The 27,346-nt window shown below is 36.2% G+C and overlaps 1 protein-coding gene across 11 annotated transcripts in view; it reads left to right on the forward strand.

Moving 5' to 3' along the window:
- Positions 1-27,346, forward strand: part of TBC1D5 (TBC1 domain family member 5) — a 592,946-nt gene that overhangs the window by 420,233 nt on the left and 145,367 nt on the right. For all 11 annotated transcript variants that reach the window (XM_063722180.1, XM_063722179.1, XM_063722181.1 and 8 more), the window contains one exon: positions 19,826-19,968. In XM_063722180.1, coding sequence (XP_063578250.1) covers positions 19,826-19,968 — 143 coding nt within the window. The remainder of the gene's footprint in view (positions 1-19,825; positions 19,969-27,346) is intronic.

The following is a 27,346-nucleotide window of genomic DNA, read 5'->3' on the forward strand; positions in this document are numbered from 1 at the left end:
GTGAGAGGAACAAAAGTTTGGCGTTGGACATTTTCAGTTTCAGATGACTCTTTAATATCTAAGTATAGGCTGGGTGCCCTGGCTCATGCCGGCAATCTCAGGACTTTAGGAGGCCAAGGTGGGTGGGTTACTTGAGCCCAGGAGTTCAAGCCCAACCTGGGCAAAATAGTGAGACTCCATCTCTACAAAAAATAAATTTTAAAATTAGCAGGGCGTGGTGAATACCTGTGGTCCCAGCTACTCAGGAGGCTAAGGCGGGAGAATTGCTTCATCTTGAAAGGTTGAGGCTGCAGTAAGCCATGATTGTACAGCTATACTCCAGCCTGGGCAACAGAGTGAGACCTGGTCTCAAAATAAATAAATAAAATAATAAAAAATCTTCAAGTACAGAGGTTCTGGTTCCAAGTAAGATGGAGCAAGCACATTTTACTGTTTTCATCTGACTAAATGCAACTAAAAAGCTTATCAGAATGAATGGAACAGCCATCTGAGGACTGTGAATAGTAAGTAATAGCATGTACATTGAAGAAGACCAGAATGGAAGTACCACCAAATTGGCAGGAAGTTTGCTGTTTCTTCCCTCTTCAATGTTCCTATTCTGGATGGAACACAGTTTTGCTCTCTTTGATTAGTTATTTCAGGTTCTCTCTTTATCTGTATTTTGAATATGAGAACAAATTTTGTGCTGGATTCTATACAGTATTTTTGTGTGTGGGGGGTGCCTGTTTATATTTCTATTAGGTATTTAATATTCTTTTCTTCCTTACATACTATGTTCTTAGTGCTCTATGAGATGAGTACAGTCATAGAGAATTTATCTACTTCACCATTTTTTCCTCTCACTTGACTTTAATACTATATTAATATAGGTTTTTAGAAAAATTCTCTACCATTTTTGTTTGCGATTACTTAGCATTCAAGGTTTTTGTGACTTAATTTTCCTGTATAGGTCGTATTTTTTAAGTCAAGCTTATCGAAATATAGTTTGGCAAACACATGCATTTGTACTATAGTCAATACATAAAAGCTGTTCCTGCACTTCAAAATTTTTATTATGCTCCTTTGTAGTCATTCTCTCAATCCCTGGTAATCATTGATCTGTTCAGCCTCTTGTATAGTTTTGCCATTTCCAGAATATCATATAAATGTATGTAGCTTTTTAATTCCAGTTTATTCCACTTAGCATAATAGATTTAAGATTCATCCATATTGGGCCAGGCGCGGTGGCTCACACCTGTAATCCCAGCACTTTGGGAGGCCGAGGCGGGTGGATCACAAGGTTGGGAGTTCAAGACCAGCCTGGCCAACATGGTGAAACCCTGTCTCTACTAAAAATACAAAACTTAGCTGGGCATGGAGGCACGCGCCTGTAATCCCAGCTACTCAGGAGGCTGAGGCAGGTGAATCGCTTCAACCCAGGAGGAGAAGGTTGCAGTGAGCCAAGATCACGCCATCGCACTCCAGCCTGGGCGACAGGGCATGACTTCGTCTCAAAAAAAAAAAAAAAAAAAAAAAAAAGATTCATCCATATTATTGCCTCTATCAATAGTTCATTTCTTTTTTTTTTTTTTTTTTTTTTTTTACTGAGTACTATTCCAGTGTCTGGATATACCACAATTTGTTTATTCTTTTACCAGCTGGAGGACATGTGGGTTTTTTCAGTTTAGAGTAATTATGAATAAAACCATTACAAATCTACATATGCAGGTGTTTGTGTAAACATATATGTCTTGGATAAATACCAAGGAGACACATCACTGGGTTGTTTGATAAATATATGTTCAACTTTATAAGAAACAGCAAAATTATTTTCAAACTGCTCTCCAAAATGGCTATACTATTTTGTATTGCCATCAGCAATTTATGAGAGTTTCAATTATTTTGTATCCTTGGTCACCACTAGGTTTTGGTTTTGTCATTTCTTAAAAAGCCATTCTAATGGATATGCAGTAGTATCTCATTGCCATTTTTTGCATTTTCCTGATAATCACATTGAACATCTTTTTGTATGTTTATTTGCTTTTCATACCACTTCTTTGATGAGGTGTCTGTTCTTACATCTTGTCCATTTTTTAAAATGGGTCATTATTATGATCAAGTTATTAGAGATCTTTGTATATTCAAGAAATGTCTTTTTGCATGTATGTATTTTCTAAATATTTTCTCCTAATGTGTTGCTTGTATTTTCATTTTCATTTTTTTTTTTTGAGATGGAGTCTCACTCTGTTGTCGAGGATAGAGTGCAGTGGTGCAATCTAGGCTTACTGCAACCTCTGCCTCCCGGATTCAAGCGATTCTTCTGCCTAAGCCTCCCCAGTAGCTGGGATTACAGATGCCCACCACTACACCTGGCTAATTTTTTTGTATTTTTAGTAGACACGAGGCTTCACCATGTTGGCCAGGCTGGTTTTGAACTCCTGACCTCAAGTGATCCACCTGCCGTGGCCTCCCAAAGTGCTAGGATACAGGTGTGAGCCACCACACTGGGCCTATTTTCATTTTCTTAATGGTACCTTTCAAAGATAAGTTTTTAATTTTTAATAAAATTCAATTTATTCGTTTTTATTATTAGAGTTTTCTATGTCCTAAGAAATCTTTACCTATCAGTGTAACAAGATTTTCTTCTACCTATTTTCAAGGCATTGTACGATTGTTGCCCTTAGGCCTGTTATCCATTTTGAGTTAATTTTTTTATGTAATGTAAAATATAAGTACGAGGTTTATTGTTTTGTAGTGGATGTGCAGTTATTCCAACATCATTTGTGAAAAAGACCATACATTTGCCATTGAATTTCCTTGACATGTTTAGCAAGAATCAATTGACCATAAATGTTTGTCTACTTCCAAACTTTGTTCTGTCAATCTAGGCATCTTTTATAATACCAATACTATGTTGTCTTGAATTAAAGACTTTTATAGTAATTCTGTATATCACATAGTATGAGTCCTCCAACTTTGTTTTTCTTTTTAAAATTGTTTCGAGTATTTTTAGTTCTTTGCTCTTCAATTCACATTTTAGGATCAGCCTGTTCATTTTTCCAAAAATCAAGGGATTTTAATTAGGATTGCATTGAATCTATAAAATCAATTTTAGGAAAATAGAAATCTTAACAATATTGATTATTCTAGTCAATAAACATGGTGTAACTTTCTATTTAAGGCTTTGTGATTATCTTTTTTTTTATAGTTTTCAGCACATAGCTATTACATTTATTTTTTATATTCATCCCTAAATATTTTATGAGGTTTATTATAAAGATGCTGTTTCTTTTCATTTCAATTTCTAGTTATTTGTTTCTAGTATATAATGACCTTACATCCTGTATCTTTTCGAAACTCACTCACTAGTTTAAATAGTGTTTTGTTTTTGTACAGTTGTTTGGGATTTTGTAGACAATTATGTCATCTGCACTTACAGTTTTATTTCTTCCTTACCAGTCTCTATGCCTGTTATATATGGTTTGAATTTATTTGCTAATATTTTGTGAAGAATATTTGTGCTTATATTCATGGTGAATATTTGTCTACAGTTTTCTCATAGTGTTTTTGTTAGGTTTTGGAATGCCGGTAATGCTGGCCTCATGATATGAGTCTGCATCTCATATCTTCAAAAAGAGTTTGTGATAAACTGGTGTTATTTCCTTCCTTTTTAGTTGTGGGTTGGTCTGTTTTTCCCATTTCTTCACATAATTTGTGATTTTTAAAATTCAGTGCTGTAAATTTTGAATGTTATATAATTCAACTTCTCTGAATTTTTAGTCTTTTTTTAAAGAAATGTTGAGTTTACTTTTGGCAGGCTGTTAAACTACTTTGAGATTTTTTATTTGATATTTTTGATACTTGTTTTTAAACTTTTTAAAAGTGCAGTTCTAATGTATTTTCTACCCAAGGGCCAATTTAACCCTGCTGCTAAGGCATGATGGTGCCTGTCGGGGTTCTACTGAATTTTTCATGGGTATACTAACCTCTCTTCAGTTTAACTGTTCAGAACATGAATATTTCCCAGCATTATAAAACCTTGAAGATTTTTTCCACTGCTGTGTAGTAGTTCGTTTTCTGGTATTTCTTCTTTGCTTGGCCTTCTAGAAGTTTACCCTTCATATGCACAACTTACTATTTAGCAAACACTTAAGGACACCCGTTGTGCAGATTTCTGGAGATTATTCTCTGCATAGCTTCCTCCTTTAAAGGTAACAATGTCCTGCACACTTTCCTCGGCCTTAAGTCTGTGTGTTTTAAACTTAGTAAGAGCAATGCATTCTGCTTTAGGTTTCTCCTTCCTGCTCTGTGGTTTCAAAAGCGCATCCGGGTAAAAAGCCAGTGATCACAGGATTCATCTGGGACTTTTCCCCCTTATGTCAGGAATCACGGTGCTGTGCTGCTTATCTTTATTTTGTCCAGTTTTCTAGCTGTTTATCATATGAGAGCAGTACAGATATACCCAGTTATTCCATCATGATCCGAAGGGGAAGTCAGGTCTATTTTAAAAAATAAAATAAAGTCAACCCTATTCTATTACAAGAAAATCACTCCTAACGCAAAGGAAACAGAAACAGAAACATTGAAAACAAAACAATTTGCAGAGGCATAGCAGGAAAAGCAAACAGAAATGAAGGTATGTGTAATGATGTTCATATCAGACAAAGTGAATTTAAAGCAAATCACATTGAATGAGATAAATTAGAACAATTCATAGTTAAGAAGTTTACAATTCACAATGAAGATCTTTCTTTAATCATTGTACCTCCCCCTTCCCCAAATCACAGCAGAATTTATATAACATAACAGCTACGAGAAATATAAGGAGAAATACATAGGAATGCAATAGTAGTAAGCTACTTGTACCTCTCGTAATTCATGGTAAATCAGGCAGACTCACTGTAAAGTAAGAGTACAGAGAAACTAGTTATTCACCTTTAATCAGTTAGATTAATTGGTATATATCAAACTCTCTGTACTGTAAACAGAGTGAAATTACTGTATCCATAGAATGTTTATTTTTAAAGTAGCTATACAAAAATATTCAGTAAATTTTACATAGTAGAAATAGTATAGTTCACATTTTTTACAAAACTTGAAATTAATCACAAAAGTAGAAAACAGCCCTCAAGGAAGAACTAGCACAGAAAATCATAAAACTCTCTTTACTCTTGTACTAAAAGGAAATCAAAACTGAAATTACAAAATTCCTAGAAGATAACGGTAAAGTATGTTGATTAGAACCTATTGGTTTTGACTAAAACAGTGCTCTTAGAAATTCTCAGCTTTATACTCTTAAGCTACTAAACAAAAAGAAATAAAAATATGTGAATTAAATATTTGTCTTGAGTAATAAAAATAACAGCAAAATAAATAAAGGAAGGAGTTAAAACTAAAAGCAATTGTGCTTTAATAGCAAAACATAAATGACAGAAAAAATGCATTGATAAGTGTTTCCTTTTGGAGAAAATAAATAGTAAAAATTTCACATAGTTCATTTACATAGTTTAAAATAATACACAGGACTGGGCCTGGTGGCATACACCTGTAATATCAGCACTTTGGGAGGCTTGAGGCCAGGAGTTTGAGACCAACCGGGGCAACATAGTGTCTCTACAAAAAATGTTTTTTAAAGTAACTGAGCATGGTGACACATGCCTGTACTCCCAGCTACTCAGGAGCCTGAGGCCAGAGGATTGCTTGAGCCTAGGAGTTCAAGGCTGAAGTGAGCTATGATTGGGCCACTGCACTCCAGCCTGGACAACAGAGTGAGACCTTGTCTCTAAAAATAAATTATAGAAAACTACGAAAGCATAAATTAAAACAAATTACAAAAATAATTTTTCAAACATATACATTTAAGTATAGCCAGGAGTGCTTCCTATCTTAGTTGGTTTGTGAGCAGATTAATTTATGTTCTGGAATGAACCCACTGTTAAATGTATTATAAAGATACCATCATAATAACAGTTTGGATTTGTTGCATAATTAGACAGATTCACAGGTAAAAGAAAATAGAGATTCTGAAACAGACCTTCAATACATATAGAAATTCAATACTATGATAAAGGTAGAATTTCAATTCATTAGGGAAACAATGGATTATTCAGTAATACAGTTTTGAGAACTAACTAGCTTTTTGGTAAATCATGAATGTGTATCTCTATTTTGCACCAAAATGAATACCAGATGAATCAATAATATAAATAAAACTGGAATAAAATGATGAGTGTTATGTTATTAGGTGGGGAGCCCATAAACTATGAAGAAAAGTTTTGGTAAATATGACATTACAATAAAATTTCTTTCTGGGAAAGGAGACCTCCCTGTAGCCAAAGAGAGATAGAAAAGTTAGGAATCACTAAAACTTCTTTGGTTCTTGGCAGCGTCCCAACACTATATCCTCTTACACACTCTTAAAGTAGTGGTTCTCAAACTTGAGCTTGCATCAGAATCACCCAAAGGGCTTGTTAAAATACAGATTGCTGAACTTTGCCTAGAGCTTCTGATTTAGTAGGTATGAGTGAGTAGGGTTCAAGAATTTGCAGTTTGAACAGATTTTCATGTGATGCTGATGCTGCTGGTTTAGAGACCACACTTTGAAAACCACGCTTTACAGTTTTCCCAAACTCTCCTTTTTATGTGTGAAATACCTCAGTACCATTCTTTGTAATCAAAGATCCTAAATTAAAGTGCTGAGGTAACATGAAGTAAGCAGTTTGCTTCCAAGATATATTTACACGAACAAAGACCTGTACAAAGATAATCAATGCAGCATCACATATAATAACAAAGGAACCTAAATGTCCCCAAAATAAAAGGACTATTTAAGTTATTATACATCCACTTATGGAATACTACACAACCATAATAAAGAACAAGTTATTTATTTCTATATATGTTGATTTGGAACGATCTTCATTTTAGCAATCATTGTTAAATTTAAAAATATGTGCTCCTGTTTATGCTTTATTTTATTTTATTTTATTTTATTTTTGAGACAGAGTCTCGCTGTGTCGCCCAGGCTGGAGTGCAGTGGTGCAGTCTCGGCCCACTGCAAGCTCCGCCTCCCGGGTTCACGCCATTCTCCTGCCTCAGTCTCCTGAGTAGCTGGGGCTACAGGCACCCGCCACCTCACCCGCCTAATTTTTTGTATTTTTAGTAGAGACAGGGTTTCACCGTGTTAGCCAGGATGGTCTTGATCTCCTGACCTCGTGATGCGCCTACCTCTGCCTCCCAGCTGTTTATGCTTTTACGAGGTAAATACCTGCATAAAAATGTCTGTATGTTATATAAGAACATTGACTACCCTTGGGAAGGTAGGTTTGCTGTTGGGGAAGGGATTTGGGTTGGGAAGGAAAATTGCTTCTTATTGTACGTCCTATTAAACTTTTAAGTTCTTTTTCGCCATTTGCAAAAAAAAAAAAAACCCTATAAATTAGCAAAACAATAACTCCACATAGTTTCCATTTTAATTCATAGACAGTAAAAGAATTAAGAAAGTGAGAAAGATAGTCAGATAGGAGGCTATGGTCAGAGGGCAGTGCTTCAGAAGAGATCACGGATTTGGAGCATCTCAGCACTAGAACTCAGCCACAGTAACTGGTAGCTGATGTGGAAAAGAAATGAGTATGTTGACAAAAATAAATTTAAAGTGTTTTATGTGATGGTTCTGCTGCTTCATATTTGAGTTGGTTTACAAGCAGATTAATTTATGAGCATATTATAAACCATGATGCCCTCAGTAAACTAAACTTCACTGAATTTCTGTTCTCTCCGTTAGCCCAAAATACAATTCTAGACCTCATAAGTCTTTCTAAAATTGGCTGACCAAAAGTGGCAATTAGTTTTTCTTTGTAAGTTCTTACTTCTTTATAGTTTCCTTAATGAGTTTCCCTGAAAAGAAGCCCTGTAAATCTTGTAGGGTCCTATAGCTGTAATTACCATTGTATTTTAACTGGGGTACTCATGAACTAGCAGATTGCGATTCATCAAAATAAGTCTTTCAGAAAGCGCCATTTCTTCTACCCAGAAAAACCCAGCTACCACACAGATGACATAGCAATAGTAGATACTATGCATTCCGAATCCTGTGATTCTCCATGTTAATGTGGAGAGGCGATTTTAAAAATATATAACTGAATTAACTATCCTTTGGAAATTACAGAAAACATAAAAGAATAGAAAAACACTGGGCTAGTTGTTACAATATTGTATAATCTGCCTTTGGATGAAATGTGACCTCAGGTTGCGCCATGTTCCTTTGTTGATATATCTGTAAAATGCCTGTTCCTGCCCAGCTTCTTTGGGCCAATGATTACAAACTGGGGGCTGAGCAAAGAAATCGCCTTTGTATCTCTGAAACATGCAAGAATTTTTCCCCCAAGTGGTTCTAATGCATGTATTCCACAGACCATTTGCTTTTATAGAGTTCAGGCTTATTTCAAGATCAAATGTGGTAGTACTTTTTTTTTATTTTATTATTATTATACTTTAAGTTTTAGGGTACATGTGCACAAAGTGCAGGTTTGTTACATATGTATGCATGTGCCATGTTGGTGTGCTGCACTCATTAACTCGTCATTTAGCATTAGGTATATCTCCTAATGCTATCCCTCCCCCCTCCCCCGACCCCACAACAGTCCCCGGAGTGTGATGTTCCCCTTCCTGTGTCCATGTGTTCTCATTGTTCAATTCCCACCTACGAGTGAGAACATGTTTGGTTTTTTGTTCTTGCGATAGTTTGCTGAGAGTGATGGTTTCCAGTTTCATCCATGTCCCTACAAAGGACATGAACTCTTCGTTTTTTATGACTGCATAGTATTCCATGGTGTATATGTGCCACATTTTCTTAATCCAGTCTATCGTTGGACATTTGGGTTGGTTCCAAGTCTTTGCTATTGTGAATAGTGCCACAATAAACATACGTGTGCATGTGTCTTTATAGCAGCATGATTTATAGTCCTTTGGGTATATACCCAGTAATGAGATGGCTGGGTCAAATGGTATTTCTAGTTCTAGATCCCTGAGGAATCGCCACACTGACTTCCACAATGGTTGAACTAGTTTACAGTCCAAATGTGGTAGTACTTTTAAAAATCAAAAAATTTATATAAACGCATGGTATTTGCCATTATCAGAAATTGTGTATGATTATTTTAAAACATTGAGTTGTGATCCTCTGTGCATTAAAAAATACATTTTCCTTGGTTATTATATATTTGTCCTTAAAAAATATTATATACATATACATATAATTGATTGTAAAGTTGTTTGGGCGTTAAATTTAGCTATCAGACAGGGATAAAATGGAGCAGCCAATCCCCTCCTTAACTCTTTTGTTTCCGTTTAGCTTTCACTAGTAGAAAAGGTAATTTATGACATTTTGAGCTGGACTTCTAGATTTCCAACCAAACCCCTATTCTCAAAGTAATGAATGTGGTGGAGTTGACTGCCCTTTCCCTTCATGGCTCCTTCATAGTTTCCTGTTTCCCTCCCTGTCTCTCCCTGCCTTCTTGCGAGTTACCTGGCCCCGTGCAGATACATTCAGCTCTTGAGTATCTGCATTAATGGATACTAACTGGGACATACATAATCCCAGATGGTGGATAATCCAGAAACCGTTAATACTTGGCTTTAAAATGTATTTAGTAATGTTTTAAATTGTTTTTACCTTTCTAATTATATGTTGCTATTCTAATCATATGTTGCTAATGTTGCCATTAGTTTGCATTCCCTGAGTACATCCTAGTTGCTTGGGGGATTTAACGTGAAGGGGGCACAGAAAAATGCAGAGTAACTGTGGTAAACCAGATTGATGGGATTATTATTGAGTTAAAATTTTATTTTGAGTAATTTTTTCCATTAGTGATTAAGAGTTGTCAGCATGGCATTGAGTCTATGGCCTAGCACAGTACCTGCCACACTGTTGAAGTTTAGGAAATATTTGTTAAATGAAGATTCTCAGTTTTTCATACCAGTCTTATGATCAAATCAGGGCTGGCATGAGCCAGGAAAAGAAGTCAGTGAAGAAAGTTCATCTCCCCCAACCTCAACCTTTCCACCCTCAGGTCAGTGAAAATGAGTATTGCCAAGTCATGGGCATTTTCCCAAGATAGTGCCGATTTACAGGCTGTTTGACCAGCTGAGCCACACAGAATAGCTCCTCACTAGCAGTGCCTTAACACAGTGAGCCTTCAAGAAGGGAAATATGCTATTCTTTTAAAATGCAAGAACGATACTTTGAAATGGGCACAAGGAAGCTGAGAATTCCTTTTAGTAGAATATAACTTTCCATGATAATACAAGCATCCACAATAACATAAACATAAATATAGAGCAGTTCTTAACCTAAGGTCCCTGAATTAGCCTAACTCCTAAAATGGCTTTCACTTGATTAGATATGATATGGGGATGGGTGTGTGTATTTTTCAGAAGAGAGGGCTCATATGCTTGATTACATTCTCAGAGGGGTCTGAACTTTTCTCTACTGATGAATGGAATTTCAGTTTCACTGTTTTATACTTCTCATGAAATGTTTGAAAGTAAGAAACAAAACTCCCATGGCCACTGCCTCACAAACTTGTCTCCATGTAGACTTCAGAATGATCAGGGAAGGTAATTTTGTAAATTTCTCTAACTATAGTTCGTTCCAAGCTGGGGACAGGCATAGGCTGAGAAGCCAAGGGTGTATGTTGAAAGACTGAACATGCAAATGGGCAATGGCAACACTATATGTGACAATAGAACTCTGACCCAGATAAGATGCCCCAGAAGCCAAACTACAACCTTTGCAGAAAAATCAGTCCAGAACAGTTAGGCCTTGGTCAGTCGCTGCTAACTTCCCTATTTTTGCCCTACTTTCTGCTTCCACCACAGGACCAACGTAGAGAAAGCCAAATATGTTCCCCTAATCAATCATATATGGTGCCCCACCTCTAGTTAACCCTCTGCCATGCCTACAGCCTTCAGTGGGGCATACCTGAAGCCTCCCCCCGCCTGCCCCCGACACCGTAAAGCTTTATCTTTCTCCTGGCTACTTTGGATTATCTTCCAAACACAGGTAATGGTAGCTGAACTCTCTTGCTATTACAAACTGTGAATAAATAACCTTTGCTTATTCTCATTTGGGGGTCTTCGTTTATTTCCACTTTGCATTGAGATTTGAGAGTTTCCAGGTGAACTCCATTAACCTGAAATCTCTCTTCCACCACTACATCACAGAGCTGATAGTAATATCACTGGAGAAATGTTTCTTGGAGTTTAGCTCTTTATTTCTCCAGGAATAGCATTTTAAATGCATGTTTTATTTTAGGGATATTTAGACGCACATAGTTGATAGTGTTGAACCTTAGACTTAGAATGGTTCACTGGTAACACAGAATAGAGGAACACAAAATAGATGACCATTCAGCTGCGCTCCCAGTATCATGGGGCTTCTACATGGGGAGTGGGCAAATGCCCTTTTGGGCCTGGCAGTTTTGGTATTATCTCACTTCTGTCACCCTCACATTTGTATCCCTACTTTTTATTGGGTCATGTTTTTATAATAGTGTTTTCCTTGAAAATAAAATATATATAAATTAATACAGATAGAATTCTAAGAGAAATTTGGCTATGGATACTTTGTGTCCCAGTCATGAAATGTGTGCGTGATGGCCATTGGCTGAATGGTTAGACGTGTAGAGTGAGCCAGTTTGAAGATACACACTCAAGAGTAGGCTGAGAAGATGCAGAGAGAAACCAGAACTTCCTATGTGTGGGTCTTATAGTTTGGTTCCCACACCAGCAGCATCAGTATCTCCTGGGAACTAGTTCAAAATACACATTATCTCTGGGTACAGTGGCAGATGCCTGTATTGACCCCACCTGAAAAAATGATCAGGCTCCCATTAAATCTTCTGTATCAGAAAACTTTGGGGATGGGTTCTAGCAATGTGTGTTTTTACCATCCCTCCAGATACCTCTGCTGCATGCAAAAGTTTCAGGCTACTACTGTAATTAGAAGAGCCATCCAATAATTTTTGCTTTTTCTCTCCTCATGGAGTAACATTTTACATGAATGCATGGTAGATTTTAGGAGCCCTGACAGCCTGAAGCCAAAATATTGGCAGGAAACAGGAATCTGTCACCTTGTCCAGTGCTTCTCAAACTTGTACATGCAGATCACCTGAACGTTTTGTTGAAGTGAAGCTCTGACCCAGGAGCACTATACTGGGGGGCTGAAAGATGCATATCTAACAAGCTGCCAGGTGGTGGTGCTGGTCCTAGGATTACACTTTGAATAGCAGGGTCCTAGGAGACCATACACCCAAGCTGAGGAACATCGGAGGCATGGGCATGCAGGGAACTAGAGTTCAGGAAATGAAAGGGGAAGGTTCCTGGAGGTTAGGAGGCTTTTATAAATTCCTGCATAAATCTGATCACTTAGTGCTTAGAATGTATGTTCAGGGATCTCCACAGAGAGATAGGGGAAGCCCAGGGAGAAGACTGATAAGCATCTAGGCATCCTGTGAAAGGTCCAGCCTGTAGGCCCAAGATCAAGATCATCTGTGGTCAAGAAGAGCTAACTTGAGGAAAAAGATTGATATTAATTAAATAAACATTTTTAACCCCCTACTCTATGCCTCATACCAAATAACCCCCAGGATCCTGTGATCTGCTGGAGAAGAGAGAAACCAAAACAATATCCGTAACTTAACTATTTAGCTGAGATTTGTTTATCAGTGCCTTTCTCTGGAAAATGTAACTGGGAGCAGTAACACTAATAGGTGTGAAACCTTCAAACATCAGGCCTGGGCAAAGCAGTGTCCTAAAACCTGAGCTGCAAGACAGCGTCAGGGCACTTTCTGGAACAGAAAAGAAGAGAAAGAAGAGAGGGCCAGTGAAAATTAACCCCGGAGGGTACTTAAAGCTATGGGTTAGAGATAAGAGGTCAAAGGCAATAAGATACCCTGCTGCTGTTTAGGAATGGATTCCTTCTGACTCTCTTAATAGGTACCCATCTGTGGATTTTGGCCATGTCCCTTTGAATAACAGGAATTCTATTTCCAATGTAATTGTTGTTGGTGAGATTGACTGCTTATGGAAGCATAATGACTGTGGTCTTACCTTCATCCCTGAATAGATCCTGATATTTCTCAGCTTAGTGTTACACCTCATGTCAGTTCTTCCAACAGTGTGTATAAATGTATTAGGAGATTTATGCAGAGGAAGTCGAAAAGTGCTATTCACTGTAGTTAAGATCCCATTAGTATTTGAAATGTCTGTGATGGTTTCTTTTTTTTTTATTTTTTATTTTATTATTATTATTATTATTATTATTATACTTTAGGTTTTATGGTACATGTGCGCAATGTGCAGGTAAGTTACATATGTATACATGTGCCATGCTGGTGCGCTGCACCCACTAACTCGTCATCTAGCATTAGGTATATCTCCCAATGCTATCCCTCCCCCCTCCCCCACCCCACAACAGTCCCTGAAGTGTGATGTTCCCCTTCCTGTGTCCATGTGTTCTCATTGTTCAATTCCCACCTATGAGTGAGAATATGCAGTGTTTGGTTTTTTGTTCTTGTGATAGTTTACTGAGAATGATGATTTCCAATTTCATCCATGTCCCTACAAAGGACATGAACTCGTCCTTTTTTATGGCTGCATAGTATTCCATGGTGTATATGTGCCACATTTTCTTAATCCAGTCTATCATTGTTGGACATTTGGGTTGGTTCCAAGTCTTTGCTATTGTGAAGAATGCCACAATAAACATACGTGTACATGTGTCTTTTTAGCAGCATGATTTATAATCCTTTGGGTATATACCCAGTAATGGGATGGCTGGGTCGAATGGAATTTCCAGTTCTAGATCCCTGAGGAATCGCCACACTGACTTCCACAAGGGTTGAACTAGTTTACAGTCCCACCAACAGTGTAAAAGTGTTCCTATTTCTCCACATCCTCTCCAGCACCTGTTGTTTCCTGACTTTTTAATGATTGCCATTCTAACTGGTGTGAGATGGTATGTCATTGTGGTTTTGATTTGCATTTCTCTGATGGCCAGTGATGGTGAGCATTTTTTCATGTGTTTTTTGGCTGCATAAATGTCTTCTTTTGAGAAGTGTCTGTTCATGTCCTTTGCCCACTTTTTGATGGGGTTGTTTGTTTTTTTCTTGTAAATTTGTTGGAGTTCATTATAGATTCTGGATATTAGCCCTTTGTCAGATGAGTAGGTTGCGAAAATTTTCTCCCATTTTGTAGGTTGCCTGTTCACTCTGATGGTAGTTTCCTTTGCTGTGCAGAAGCTCTTTAGTTTAATTAGATCCCATTTGTCAGTTTTGGCTTTTGTTGCCATTGCTTTTGGGTCTGTGATGGTTTCAAAAAATAAAGTCACACGTTTTATTTTTTTAAATGAGTTTCAGATTACGGAAGATAGGAGTAATTATTTTTAGCAAATCTCTATATGCAATTTTAGAAAATTTATTTGATCATAATTTCCTTTCCTGAAGGTAAAATGGTAGGGCAAAGCCTATTTACAGACTTTCTAGAAGTAAAAACTGTCTCTGGTATGAATAAAAAACAGTTTTCATGGAGCCTAAAATTCATTTTCCCAACGTGGCCAACAACTGCACATTAATTCTTTGTATATTTAGTTCATACACAGCAGTGGCTTCTAAGTAATTTTCTCAAGGAGATAGCCAGTAGCTTACTTGTGATGGAACCCAAGTAAGTGATAGGGTAGAGAGGTTACTTCTCAGCAGCTTTTATCCCCATAGTCCTCTCTTGTCAGGGCTAAGATTCCAACTGCTCCCTAGTTGGAATGGACAAGAGGATTCTCACAGAGAGTTCATCCTGTTCATACAACTATAGCTGTATTAGACTATTACCATCATGCATTAATTAGCTTTATTGGAATTTCCTGGTAAATTATATATGCTAAAGTTACTCAGTCCTTGAAGTACCATACTTGTAAGCCAAATAGCAGGCATACATCTGAAAGAGGTATGTGTGTATGAGAGAGAGAAGGAGAGAGAAAATGTTCAAGCATCAAAAGCATATCATATTATGGTCATCTTCTGTACCCAACATGTTCACGATCATCTTATATCCCTGGAAAAACATAGATATACAAGGCTCTACTTTCCATTCAGACTATTTTTGCAAAGGCATATTACACTTGCTCTGACAAAACAGCTTCAAACACTTGCCAAGGAGAATAAATTACAGTAGGAATGGGTGGTAATTATTAGGAACTTACTTTTGGAATAAGAAACCTTCCTTAATAAAGGGCTATGTACTGCCCTCTGAAAGGAAGGGAGAATTTTCCCAAAGTCAAAAATACACTTTTAACAGTTCATGTACATATCCTTTGGGGGTTAAATTAGGTTAACATGTATTCCCAAAAAGGCAAATTCAAGCTGGGTTCAATCCATGGATTACAAAGAACACTTAGAAAGCAAATTGGAATTCTTTAGACACAGTAATTCAAAGTTTCTGTTTTTTCTCTTTTTGAAAAAGAGTTTGATGGCTTAAAGGATTCGAATACATCCTCAAGGCATTCAGATACCAAATATTTTTTAAAGACCTAATTGAAATAGTTGATTAGATAAAAAATTTACCAAACAGGTAAGCATCCTTCAATAATGTATTCTGCAGAGCCCTTAGAAGACTAGTAAGTGTAAAATTGGAATAAAATTATTTATTTTGGGCTCCCATTTTTTGTGACTGTTTTCTAAAGAAGTTCAAATTAAGTATGAGAATGGCTTGCGACCCTAAGTATAATGAATTCAGTGTTTACTTGCAATTTTAAGACAGTTTTCACAGAGTTGATATAAAGGAAAACTCAGGGTGTATTAATTTCAAAAGAACTGAATACAAAGAAACCCAATATAAGAGCCTAAAGTCAGTCAAAGAAGTACCCAAGCACAGAGATAAACATTTTTGCCTTGCTTTTTCTTGAATACTAATACAGAACTTGGATTCTGTGTTTATCCCGTAACAGGCATAGATTATTTAAAAATTGTTAGCTTTTAAAAATACAAGTGAACAGAAAGCAAAACACAAAATTGATATCATTGAGCAAAAATCTAACATTGCTTTTTTGTGTAAGAATGCTCACCTAGTGGTATCATTTCGTGATCACAGGTTACTCAAGATGCCCTTATAATGTGTGTTAAATTAAATTGAATATAGCATTTCTACATTACTTGTTCTTGTAAGGTTACTATGCCCATATCTCACTAAAGAGCCATTAATGGACAAGAATAGGGAAATGAAGACCTAGGATTTAATTTTGTTTCTCTGTGTATAACCCACTACAGCCAAGTTGGATTAAGGCTATGTTTATTTAAAGCTCAGTCAAATTGGTCCTTTTCATAAACTCATTGGCAAAAATGAATTTCTCTTGGTGTTTCCATGGGTCATTCACCAAGCAATAATACCAACAGTAGTTACTGTTCCCCTGGGAATAGCAGCTTAATTACACAGAAATTTAAAATCGAGAATAGTGGTATAAATGCAAACATAGAGACTTGTCCTGTCTTTGGGTGTTTATTATTAAATTTAATACCTCAGATACTCTTTTCTGTTTCTGCAGATCTTAATTACTAAGTAGATATGGTAAAATATGAATTATTATATTATCACAAGTGATAAAATATATATGGTTATGAGCATGGCAGTCTGCAGGTGTAACATACATAAAGCAAGATTGATAGTATAAAGCAATTAAACTGAAGTTATCTTTAAGGGGAAAAGGTTTAATGCTACCCTTAAGTGTAACTTAAACTCTCACTAAATATTTTTAACTGCAATGAAAGCATGTTAATTGTAGGAGTGACTTCTTTACAAGACCTCATTTCTTAGAGTAAGTTTTTCTTTCCAAGAATATAAAAGCTTACTGAAATAATTTCTATTACTAACTCATTCTGTAAAGAGCTTTTTCCTTGGCTTTTAAGCTCAATGAAGAAAGCCCAAAATAGCACAGGAAATTTGTGTGTTGTGAATGTATATATAAGAACTAAATCCAATTGGGATAAAATGATTAAGTTATTGATAAGGTCATCGTTGGTCCCAAAGCTTTCCATTAGTTATATGCTTCTTCTTAAATATTTTGAGAATTTGGCCTGGATTTTCTTATAGTTATATATAAAATAGAAGAGACGGCATTTTACTTTAATATCCTCTCATGTAAGACTTATTAACAGTCTTTATGTAAAAGAAACATGCTAGGCATCTAATGATAAATTTTTTTCTTATGTGGTTTTGGTATTTTTTTCTGCCTCCTGGATTATTTTTGTGCCACCACTAACAAGATCAATGCCTGTACTTCCAAATTAGCTATCCCCTTCTCAGTAAAGGTGGCTTTACAGTGGGGTGAACAAGACTTCTGTAAATACATAAAGCACTTAGCAAAGTGTATAAAGGTCTTTACAAAGAACTTTCTGGATCTCTCTCTCTCTCTCTCTTTCTCTGTTTCTGTCTTTCACATGCACTCACACACACAGGATTTGGTCCTTGCCCTGGAGTTACATAGCAGTGTACTTGGCAAGGTACTTAAAGAGTGAAGCAATATGAAAGACTTATAAAGCAGCACATTGTAGATAATACATTAAAAAGTGCTAAAGACATGCATTGTGTGTAGTTCTGGAGATATTAAATATGTGAACAATTTGACACAGAAAATAAAGATGTATTTTATTCAGTGTAGATTACTAGATGTTTGCAGTTAACCTTCCTGACTGCTGCAGTGAAGATCGCTGCATATGTGTATCTTCAGAGTCAAGAAGGATGCAAGAGAAGTTTGAGGAATAACTGGGCAGTTTGTTGTAGAAATAATGGGTATAGAAATTGTTTCTAGGAAATGGGCTACTTTGGTTTTTTTGTTGTTGTTCTTAAAGCACTATCTGTGATGAAATCTAAGATGTGATTGCTGATAAGAAAATGGCAAGAATTTGAGCTGTAAGGAAAGAGGGGGAAGATTGTATTCCTAACTGTGGTTGTGTATTAACCTTCATCTACTTTCCTCATTGATGGATTTTTCTTCCAGTTGTGTCAGCCGAATAACTGTAACCACATTCTACATGTTTTAGTTGTTAAGAATGCAAACATTTGTATCAGTTAAAAATCCTTTGAACAAGGGCCCAAAATGGTTTAGTTCATGTACTTTTTTGCTGTACCCATCTCTGGTTCCTCTGGTACTCTTTGCAAGATCAGTTAATTCTTTGTAATTAAGAATAGCAGCCTATTTAATTTAGAGATGTTTTTGTACTTCTTGGAATAGTAGATATTAGCATTTGTAATTTGAAAGAATTAGAAATGTGTGGAGAAGTGTTTTTTTTCCTAAGCCATGTAAACACAGCCATATTAGACAAAAAAAAATTGTGTTAATCACCCCTCGTTTTATTAATAGTAGTGGAGTAAAAATTGAAAATTATAAAAGATAAAAATTATGAAAGACATTGTAACATTTTTTAAAATTGACCATTTAAAACATTTTAAATATTTTAAAATGGAAAATTATAAAAGATACTGTAACATTTTTAAAAAGATAAATATTACTTGGGCATTTAAATGTTTTATACTGAAAATGAGTAATTGATGTAGTTGAAAATATAATCTAATTATTCTATTGATTAATATGAGAATGTGAATAAAAACCTTAAGTGTTCAATCACATGGTTCCTAATAAACTATGATACATATTTGTGAGTATACAGTATTTTTTCACATCTTTGCTTTCTCCTTAAATATATTGCTCTCTGAGGAAAATATTTGAATTTTTTTTGCCTTGCTTTAACCCCACAAATGGTTATATTTGGTTTCAAATTTACATAGAATTAACATCTCTTAACTAATTTTTAAAGGATTTATTCTATACTATTTGATGGTGCTAGAAATTTGGAATCTTTAATTCTTTGCTATTTGCTAGAATCACATAGAATTCTAGCCGAAGTCCTTAGAAAAAGACTTATGTAAGGAAATTGTAGCCATGTCATGTAAAATTAGAGGTAAATGAATAAAAACATCAAACCAAATTTTTTTCTTATAAGAATTAGATATAAATAGTTTAACATTTATTGAAAGTCTAAAGTGTCACTATTTATTATGTACAATTGTATATAGATGTTGCTTAGTATTCACATTAGCTGCTTATGTTTACTCTGTGGCATAGATACTCATTTTCTAGATAATAGAAGTAAGTTTGAAAAGCACTCCTCGAAAGGTAGCCTTACTGATCAGGTATATCTGTTGCAAAGCTAAAAAAAAAAATAAGTATGACTATATCCTTCATTTAAAATAACTGTCTATGCTTGACCAAAAAAATGGTTATATACTGGCCTTTTCCCACATTTAATTTTAAAATGAATTATTTTAAATAGAAGTGAGATGTGAGAATGCAGTTTTGTAAGTTTCTGTCGGATTTGTCATATAAACATTTGCAGAAGGGCAATTAACAACAACAGAAAATCAGTAGAGATCATGAAATTTTGGAAAATTTTATTTTTAACTTACAACCTTACCTATGAAAGCAACTACCAGACTACTAAACATTCATTTTTTCTTCACCTTTTGGGAATTTGTGCTTTCTGTTAAATATGAAAGATTTTGACTTTTTTCATATATATGTATAATACTTGTGTATATAATAGTATTTAATGATTATGGCCTAGTTATACAATTATAAAATTCATTTGAAAGCTTGAAATTTAGATTTTACTATATTATATTTTTGATATATAATATTTGCTCACTGTGTTCAGTTAATAGTTTTTCACAGTTACTTGAGAAAATGATCACTCTTTATTCTCAAAAGTACTATCTTCTGAATTTTTGTTTTGTTTCTTTCCAGAAGGTGGGTGCGGCTGCTGTTTGGACGAGAGTTCCCCCTGCAGGACCTTCTGGTGGTCTGGGATGCCTTGTTTGCAGATGGCCTCAGCCTGGGTTTAGTAGATTATATCTTCGTAGCCATGTTACTTTACATCCGAGATGCTTGTAAGTATTAATGACCTTTCCTACATTTGACTAGGTACTCCTGATTTTCAAAAATGTTTTGCCTTTTAAATAGACTTTGTGCTTTATTATTTGATTTACATGTACCTCAATTTTTATAGGAGGGTAATATACTGAAATTTTAAAGGAATATACTAAACATCCCTTTTGTTGGTTAACTGTGTACACTTTGGGAGATGTGAGTTATTTTATCCTGAGAGAATTAGAATATTCTTCAGAACCATTTTTCTAAAGACTTTACTCCTGCTTTAATCTCCTTATTACACACAGTTGTGAAATGCATATATAAAGGCAAGTATTTGAGATATGTTTAGAGCTCCACCTTCTGACAGGTAGGGAATATTCAAGGATGTTTATCAGGAGATTGGAATTATTTTTATAATATCAACACCTTGCTAATAAAAACAAATACATTTAAAGGTATTTTAACTTTCTTCCAGTTATATTTTAGAAAAATATATTTCTCAATACAGTGCTGAATGGTAGACGTGTTCCCATCTCCTCAGATGTATGTTATGGTGTCTGTAATAGCCAGAAAGCCAGTGTCTAGCCCTTTCGAATAGTCTTGACAGTCCTTAGCTTGAAGAAAATATCGATGTGTATTTTAAATTTCAAAATACTTCAAATTGTTTTCCGTCTTAGAGAAGTAATCAAAAGTTCACACAATAAAACTTGTTAGCCAAAATATAATTAGGAAAAAGTGCACAAAATTATGTGATTGAATTAGGAAATAGGTAGCTAACATAAAGTAAGATTTTGTCAGAAGAACATACACTTTTTAGAATCATTTATAATTGCGACTGTTAAATTGTTATGTGGTTCTCTTTATTTGTTCATTGAATACCAGTTGTGCCAGATGCTCTTGTTATGCCTCTAGTAACACTAATTTTCTTCAAAATTTTAGATTATACTTTTTTAATTTCCCAAAATTACTTAAATAAGTGACAGGAGTACCACATTTTATCCAAAAAATGTAGATTTTGTTCTGTGCCTCGAAGGTCAAATAGTTTAGGTTTTCTCAAAGTGAAAGTTTCTTCCTTCTGAGCCAGATCTAATCATTTAAGAACATGGAAGTCGTAAGAGGAAACATCAGGAAAATAGAGAAAGATATTTGAGTAGATTTGATGGATACTGGATTTTATGATATTCAATACTAACCTCTAAGTTGTATTTTTTAATATAAATAATAATAAAAGGAATGAGAAACTTCTTCCAGAAAAAAAAATGCTTTGGATAATATTTACGCAAAACTTGCCAAATCAAACAACTGCTGAAAAGTATTATGATTTTCTGTAATTGTAAACAGTTTACAATTTGCTCTTCTTTGACTTTGGCACATTACTATGTATTTTTAATTTAATCATCCTGTCTCCTAAGACCTACTTTTATCATTTTATAAAACATGGCAAATTTTTTGGCAGCTGAAGTCCTTACACATTTTTCATCTTTTCACTGATGACTTTATAAAATGTAGAAAAATACAGAAGTAATGAAGTGATTTATTTATTTCAACATTTGACCCAACTTATTTTAATTTTGTTATTTAAGTCTAATAACAGTGGATGAGATCTCCTAAAAATAGAATGAATATTTGTCAGGTATTTACAGATCACTGCTCCTGTCCTCAAGAAGCTTACCAACTAGTAGGGAAGACTGACATAAATGATTCCAAATGAACATATTTGGTACTATAGTTGGGATGTGGACAGGTAGTGTGGAAACTTAAGGAGAGGCACCTAGCTCCCCTCTGGGCTGCTGTGAGTCAATAGAGAAAATTGTGCAGGTGTTGGCAAGCCAAATAAGAGGATCTGCATACAAGGCAGAAGGAACAGCATGAACAAAGGCCTGGAAGTGAAAAGCAGCTTATTAGGGATGTATATATTAGTGTGTTTCTATAAGCTGTTTGGTATTATTAGAGTACAAAGGGAGAGAGAGACTAGCTGCAGGTTATGAGACTAAAGAAAGAAACAGGAGGGTCATGATGACAGTCTTCCTATGGTAAGTGATAGGGAGCTATTGAAATGTCCAAAGTAGAAATGTGATCACTTGTAGATCACTTTAGCAGCATTGGGGAATATGAAGTCGAAGGAGACAAGAGCAAGGGCATCAGATAACACTTGTGATGGTAGTTCAGGAGAAAAACAGTAGATCAGAGAACTATTCAGAGCTAAAGGTAGCAAGATTTAGTGATTAAATATGATAGGAGAGGGAGAATGGGAAATCTAGAAGAATCTCCAGCTTGGAGGTATGAGTGACTGGGAAATATTTATAACTTGGATAGAAAATACAAGGATTAAGAAGTTTTAGGAATGTTAATAATTAACTGGGCTTTGACTTTGCTGAGTTTTGAGATATTTATAAGAAATTATAACCTAAAGATTTGAAAAATAAAGTTAAATGTCAATATCAAGGCTACAGATTTAATTTTGCAAATGATTGACAGGTGTTTGTTAAAACCATCACCACAGATGCCACCTCCAAAGAATAGGGTGACTATATATCAAAGTTTGTTTGGGATAGTCTTGGTTTACACCTGCTATCCCAGAATAGTAATTATTTGTCCTTTTTCACTCTTGAAGACATCACATTAGGATCATAAAAATTATTTGGTCCTATTACCTAAGGTGGGTACATATGGAAAGAGAACATGGGCAAAGGTGAAACTGGGTTTAACATAAGCATTTCAGAGGCACCAGAGGAAAAAAAGCCAAGGAAGAGCTTAGCTTGTGTTGTAACCCCAGAGAACTGTCTAAGCCAAGCAGAGAAAAAAAGGTCAGGAGTGCCCAGGAACAGTAACACAAGGCTAGAAAAGTCCACTCACTTTGGGAACTGTGGAGGGACAGTGATCGGATACCTTTGCCAGGGTGGATTCAATGGACTGGTTGAGCAGAAGCTGGATTATGGTGGGTTGAAGAATGAATAGACAGTTAAGAAGTACAGTAGTCTTTTCTTCAGCTTTTTGTTGTTGGTTTTTTTTTTTGTTTTTAATATATGCATTACTTTTTCAACTGAAAAGATAACTAAATAAAAACAAAGAATATGGAGATAGCAGATATAGAGGGATCTTTGAGTAAGGAAGAAGAACGATGTAGCTAGAGGACAGTACAGGGGCAAGGAAGATTGGATGGCTGTCCTTAGACATTGGAGGCAGGGCAGAACTGATGGAGAGGTTTACTTCTCAAACCAGTCTGAGTTCCTACTTCAAGAATCAGCACTAGTTTTCCCCACCCTGTTCCATGAATTAGATCTATGAAAAAGCCAGGCATGGTGGCTCGAAACTGTAATCCCAGCATTTTGGGAGGGCAGGGCAGGAGAATTGCTTGAGCCTAGGAGTTTGAGACCAGTCTGGGACACGTGGTGAAACCCCATCTCTACAAAAAATAAAATTTGGCCGGGTATAGTGGCTTGTGCCTGTAGTCCCAGCTACTCACGAGGCTGAGGTGGGAGAATCATTTTAGTCCAGGAGGTCAAGGCTGCAGTGAGCCGTGGTTGCGCCACTGCACTCCAGAGTGTGGGTGACAGAGCAAGACCCCGTCTAAACAGAAAAAAGATCTATGAAAAGAGAAAATATCTTCTTTGTTTTGAAGCTTTCACTTGTTTATTGTCTCTTCTTCACACCCCACCCCTAATCCCTATTACCCAGTGAGAGACAGGATTTTGTCTGTCTTGGTTTCCTTCTCATATACCAGCATCTAGAATTGGGCCCAGGGCATAGTAACTCTCCAGAAAAATATTTTTTGAGTAAAATAACTGAGGAAATAAGGGCCCAGAGGCAATAGAAAAGAACTGGGTCTGGAGTCCTGTGGAAGACTGGCTGTGGAACAGGAATGAAAAGCTGGTGCTGATGCAGGAAGAAAGCACTAGGCTGCTTTCACAAGTAATCTAGTTCATAGGTGGAGAAGACAGAAAATGGAGGAATTCCATATCTGATAAAGGAGGAAACAAGGTTATCCACTATGAGTGAGGCAGAGTAGGGTTAGTGGTTTGTGGGAAATGACTTGGAGATGTGATCAAGATAGCTGATTAAGAGCCAAGAAAAGCCATGTGAAGATCCTACAGAGACAAACACTGGGAAGCGGTACCAGGCCTCAAAAAAAAAAAAAAAGAAGTAGATTGTGATCCAGGCTTCCAAATGAATTAGGCAGGACTAAAGGGAGATAGGAGGGTAGAGGGTGTTGAGTGTATTTTAAAATAGTGGTTTAAGATGTATAAAGAGGGAAGCACAGCCAGGAAAAGATTAGGGAAAATTGAATGTATCAAAGAATTGGGTGAGGTAGAGCATGAGAGAGCTAAATGCATACAAAGTCGTGGTCAGACATAAAGCAGTTCTAGATCTGCTTGGTATGGTTGAAGTACGTGAAGGAGAATTTAAGTCGCTTGAAGACCAAGGGATTGTGAGGAAACTGGGGTTTTTCTTTAGTTCTCCATGGACACTTCACCAAGGATACTAATAGGAAAAGGCGTAGAAAGAAATGTAATGAGCCTGGCACCATAGCCTCAAATAAATGAAAAAGAGTGACCAAGAAAACAGCTTTTATTGAACCAGTCAATTATTCAGAGTCAACCATTCAACCAGAGTTTACCAGTATATGGTACATAGATGACAGTGATGCAGGGACATGATAGAGGCGTAGAGGCGTGGCATGAACTTCAAAGGAAGAAGTTTTATGAAATGATAGGAAGCAATAGTTTGGAAGTAGAATCAAGGAGCAAGGTGGTCCTCCACCTCACATCTGGAGATTGCAGAGTCAGCAGTGACTCTGGGAGGGTGAGGCTTAGAGGGAAAGACATTGTTCCCTAGAGAAAAAGATTGAGATAGAGGGGAGCAGCAGAAAGAAAAGGGATAGAGAACCAGATTAGACAGAGTTGCATGGAATGTCAGTACTAATTAGATGAGCTTATCTTTTTGGCCATGGTCAAGAACTGAGAGGAAGGTAGACAATTTGCCAGCCCCAGCTTTCCAAATAAATCATTGGTGTCAAGTTTTTATTTCATACCGGTGGATTCTGACTCATAATGTCTTGCTGGGGCTTCCAAAGTGGGGATGTTCAGTTACACTTAGTAGTTTAAATCTCATTCATTCAATAAATCTTAAGTGAACACCACTGTACCAGGCTCTGAGCATTACATATGTTCTTTTGGAGCTAAATTTGTAGGATGCTCAGAGGATGTTTCATCTGAGGGAAACTAAAAGAGCCTTCCTTCCGTGATGACATTCCTTCCTTGGGGTGCGTGTCTCCTAGGGATTCAGTGGATGGGGATCAAAGGGTCTATGATCATCCTGATAGTGTGCAAAATATTGTGTAGGTATGCCCTTCTCTGGGTCAAATGTCTATAGTTTTCATCAGTTTCTCAAAGGAATACATGCCCAAAAAAATAGATAAGATTCACTGCATCTAGTCCAAAATTCTGATTTTGTAGGCACAGATAATAAGGCCTGTTATGGGCTGAATTGTATCCCCCCACAACAAAAGATATATTGAAGTCCTAACTTCTAGTACCTGAGAATGTGACCTACTTTGGGAATAGATTGTTGCAAATGTAATTAGTTAAGATGAGGTCATACTAATCCAATATGACTGGTGTCCTCATAAGAAGAAGGAAATTTGGCAACAGACATGCACAGAGGGAAGACAATGTGAAGGTACACAGGGAGAATAAAGCCATGTGAAGACAGCCAGAAGCAGAGGTTGGAGTGATATTATCTACAAGGCAAGGAATGACAAGGATTTTCAGCCATTACCAGAAGCTAGGAGAGAAATAGGAAACAAATTTTTCCTCTTCAGAAGAAACATGCTGCTAACACCAGAAGCAGGAGAGGCAAGGAGAATTCTCCCCTACAAGTTTCAGAGGGAACATGGTCCTACCAAAACTTTGATTTTGGACTTCTAGGATTCAGAATTGTCAAACAGTAAATTTCTGTTATTTTAAGCCACCCAGTGTTTGTTACTTTGCTGAATTATATGGATTAAAATTATATACAGAAAGAAACATTGAGCAATAAGGAAATAATGTGAGAGTAATCATGAGCCATTACTCCTGTAATAGTTTATGAATGGCCATACCCCCACCACACTATTTTTTAACTGACTTATTTCATATTGTAAGTCACTCTTGTGATTCCTTGCTTCCCCTGGCTCCACTTACTTAAATCTTACTCCTATTTTCAGGCCTAGGGCGAGGTAGCCTTTTTCCCAAATCTTTTCCTATTATTCTAGCTCTCATTGATTTCACACTTTGCAATCCTATAAGACCATAATCAATACCACTAACTAAGTGCTACATTAGTCATACTCTATTTTACACTTTTCCATAGTTATTGTGGGTGTTGGTCCTAGCTCCTCAACTAGATAGTGAGCTTCCTTGGTACCAGAACCACATTACAATTCTTTCCTATCGCTAAAAGCATCTGAAGCTCTTCATGTGCTCAGTTAATATAGTACTTGGGGTAATGCCAGGCCAAAAGGTACCATAGAGACCTTGGAGGGGTGGATTTGTGTGCTGTGATTACTAAGAAGACAAGTGCTAGTCTCATTCTTAGAACAACACAAATAAATAATGATTCTTTGAAAATATACTTTCAGCATAGCTTCGTCAAAGAAAGCATGGCCTACTTTTAAAACTAAGTAGCTGAAATTTTCACATCTGTTTTTTATTCATTTTATTTATTTTGTTTTTGACTAGTATCAAAAAACATGGTCTCTATTTTAAACATAACATACCTTTTATTTGTCTTGTAAATTGCATTAATAGCTAAAACACTATAAAAAACATTGTCTCTATTTTAAACATAACATACCTTTTATTTGTCTTGTAAATTGCATTAATAGCTAAAACACTATAAATCTATTTATAGATTTTCCTTTTTTTTTTTTTTTTTTCTGAGACGGAGTGTTACTCTTGTTACACAGACTGAGTGCAATGGTGCCATCTTGGCTCACTGCAACTTCCACCTCCCGGGTTCAAGTGATTCTCCTGCCTCAGCCTCCCAAGTAGCTGGATTACAGGAGCATGCCACCACACCCAGCTAATTTTTGTATGTTTAGTAGAGACAGGGTTTCACCATGTTGGCTAGGCTTGTCTCGAACTCCTGACTTCAGGTGATCTGCTCACCTCAGCCTCCCAAAGTGCTGGGATTACAGGCATGAGCCACCACGCCGGGCCTAGATTTTCTTAAAAAGAAAGTATTTCTCAAATATTTATTGCCTTTTTAAATGTACTTTCTCTTTGAACACCATAAATGGAAAAGTTTCCTTCTTGGCACTTCTACCCACTCCCTGCCTTGTTTTTTCAGCCAGCGTAAGCATGTTACAATACTCTACTATAATTTTCCTCTGTTTTTGATAGGGATTTCTTTAGC

This window comes from Pongo abelii, chromosome 2 (assembly GCF_028885655.2).
Source record: "Pongo abelii isolate AG06213 chromosome 2, NHGRI_mPonAbe1-v2.0_pri, whole genome shotgun sequence".
Lineage (NCBI taxonomy): Eukaryota > Metazoa > Chordata > Mammalia > Primates > Hominidae > Pongo > Pongo abelii.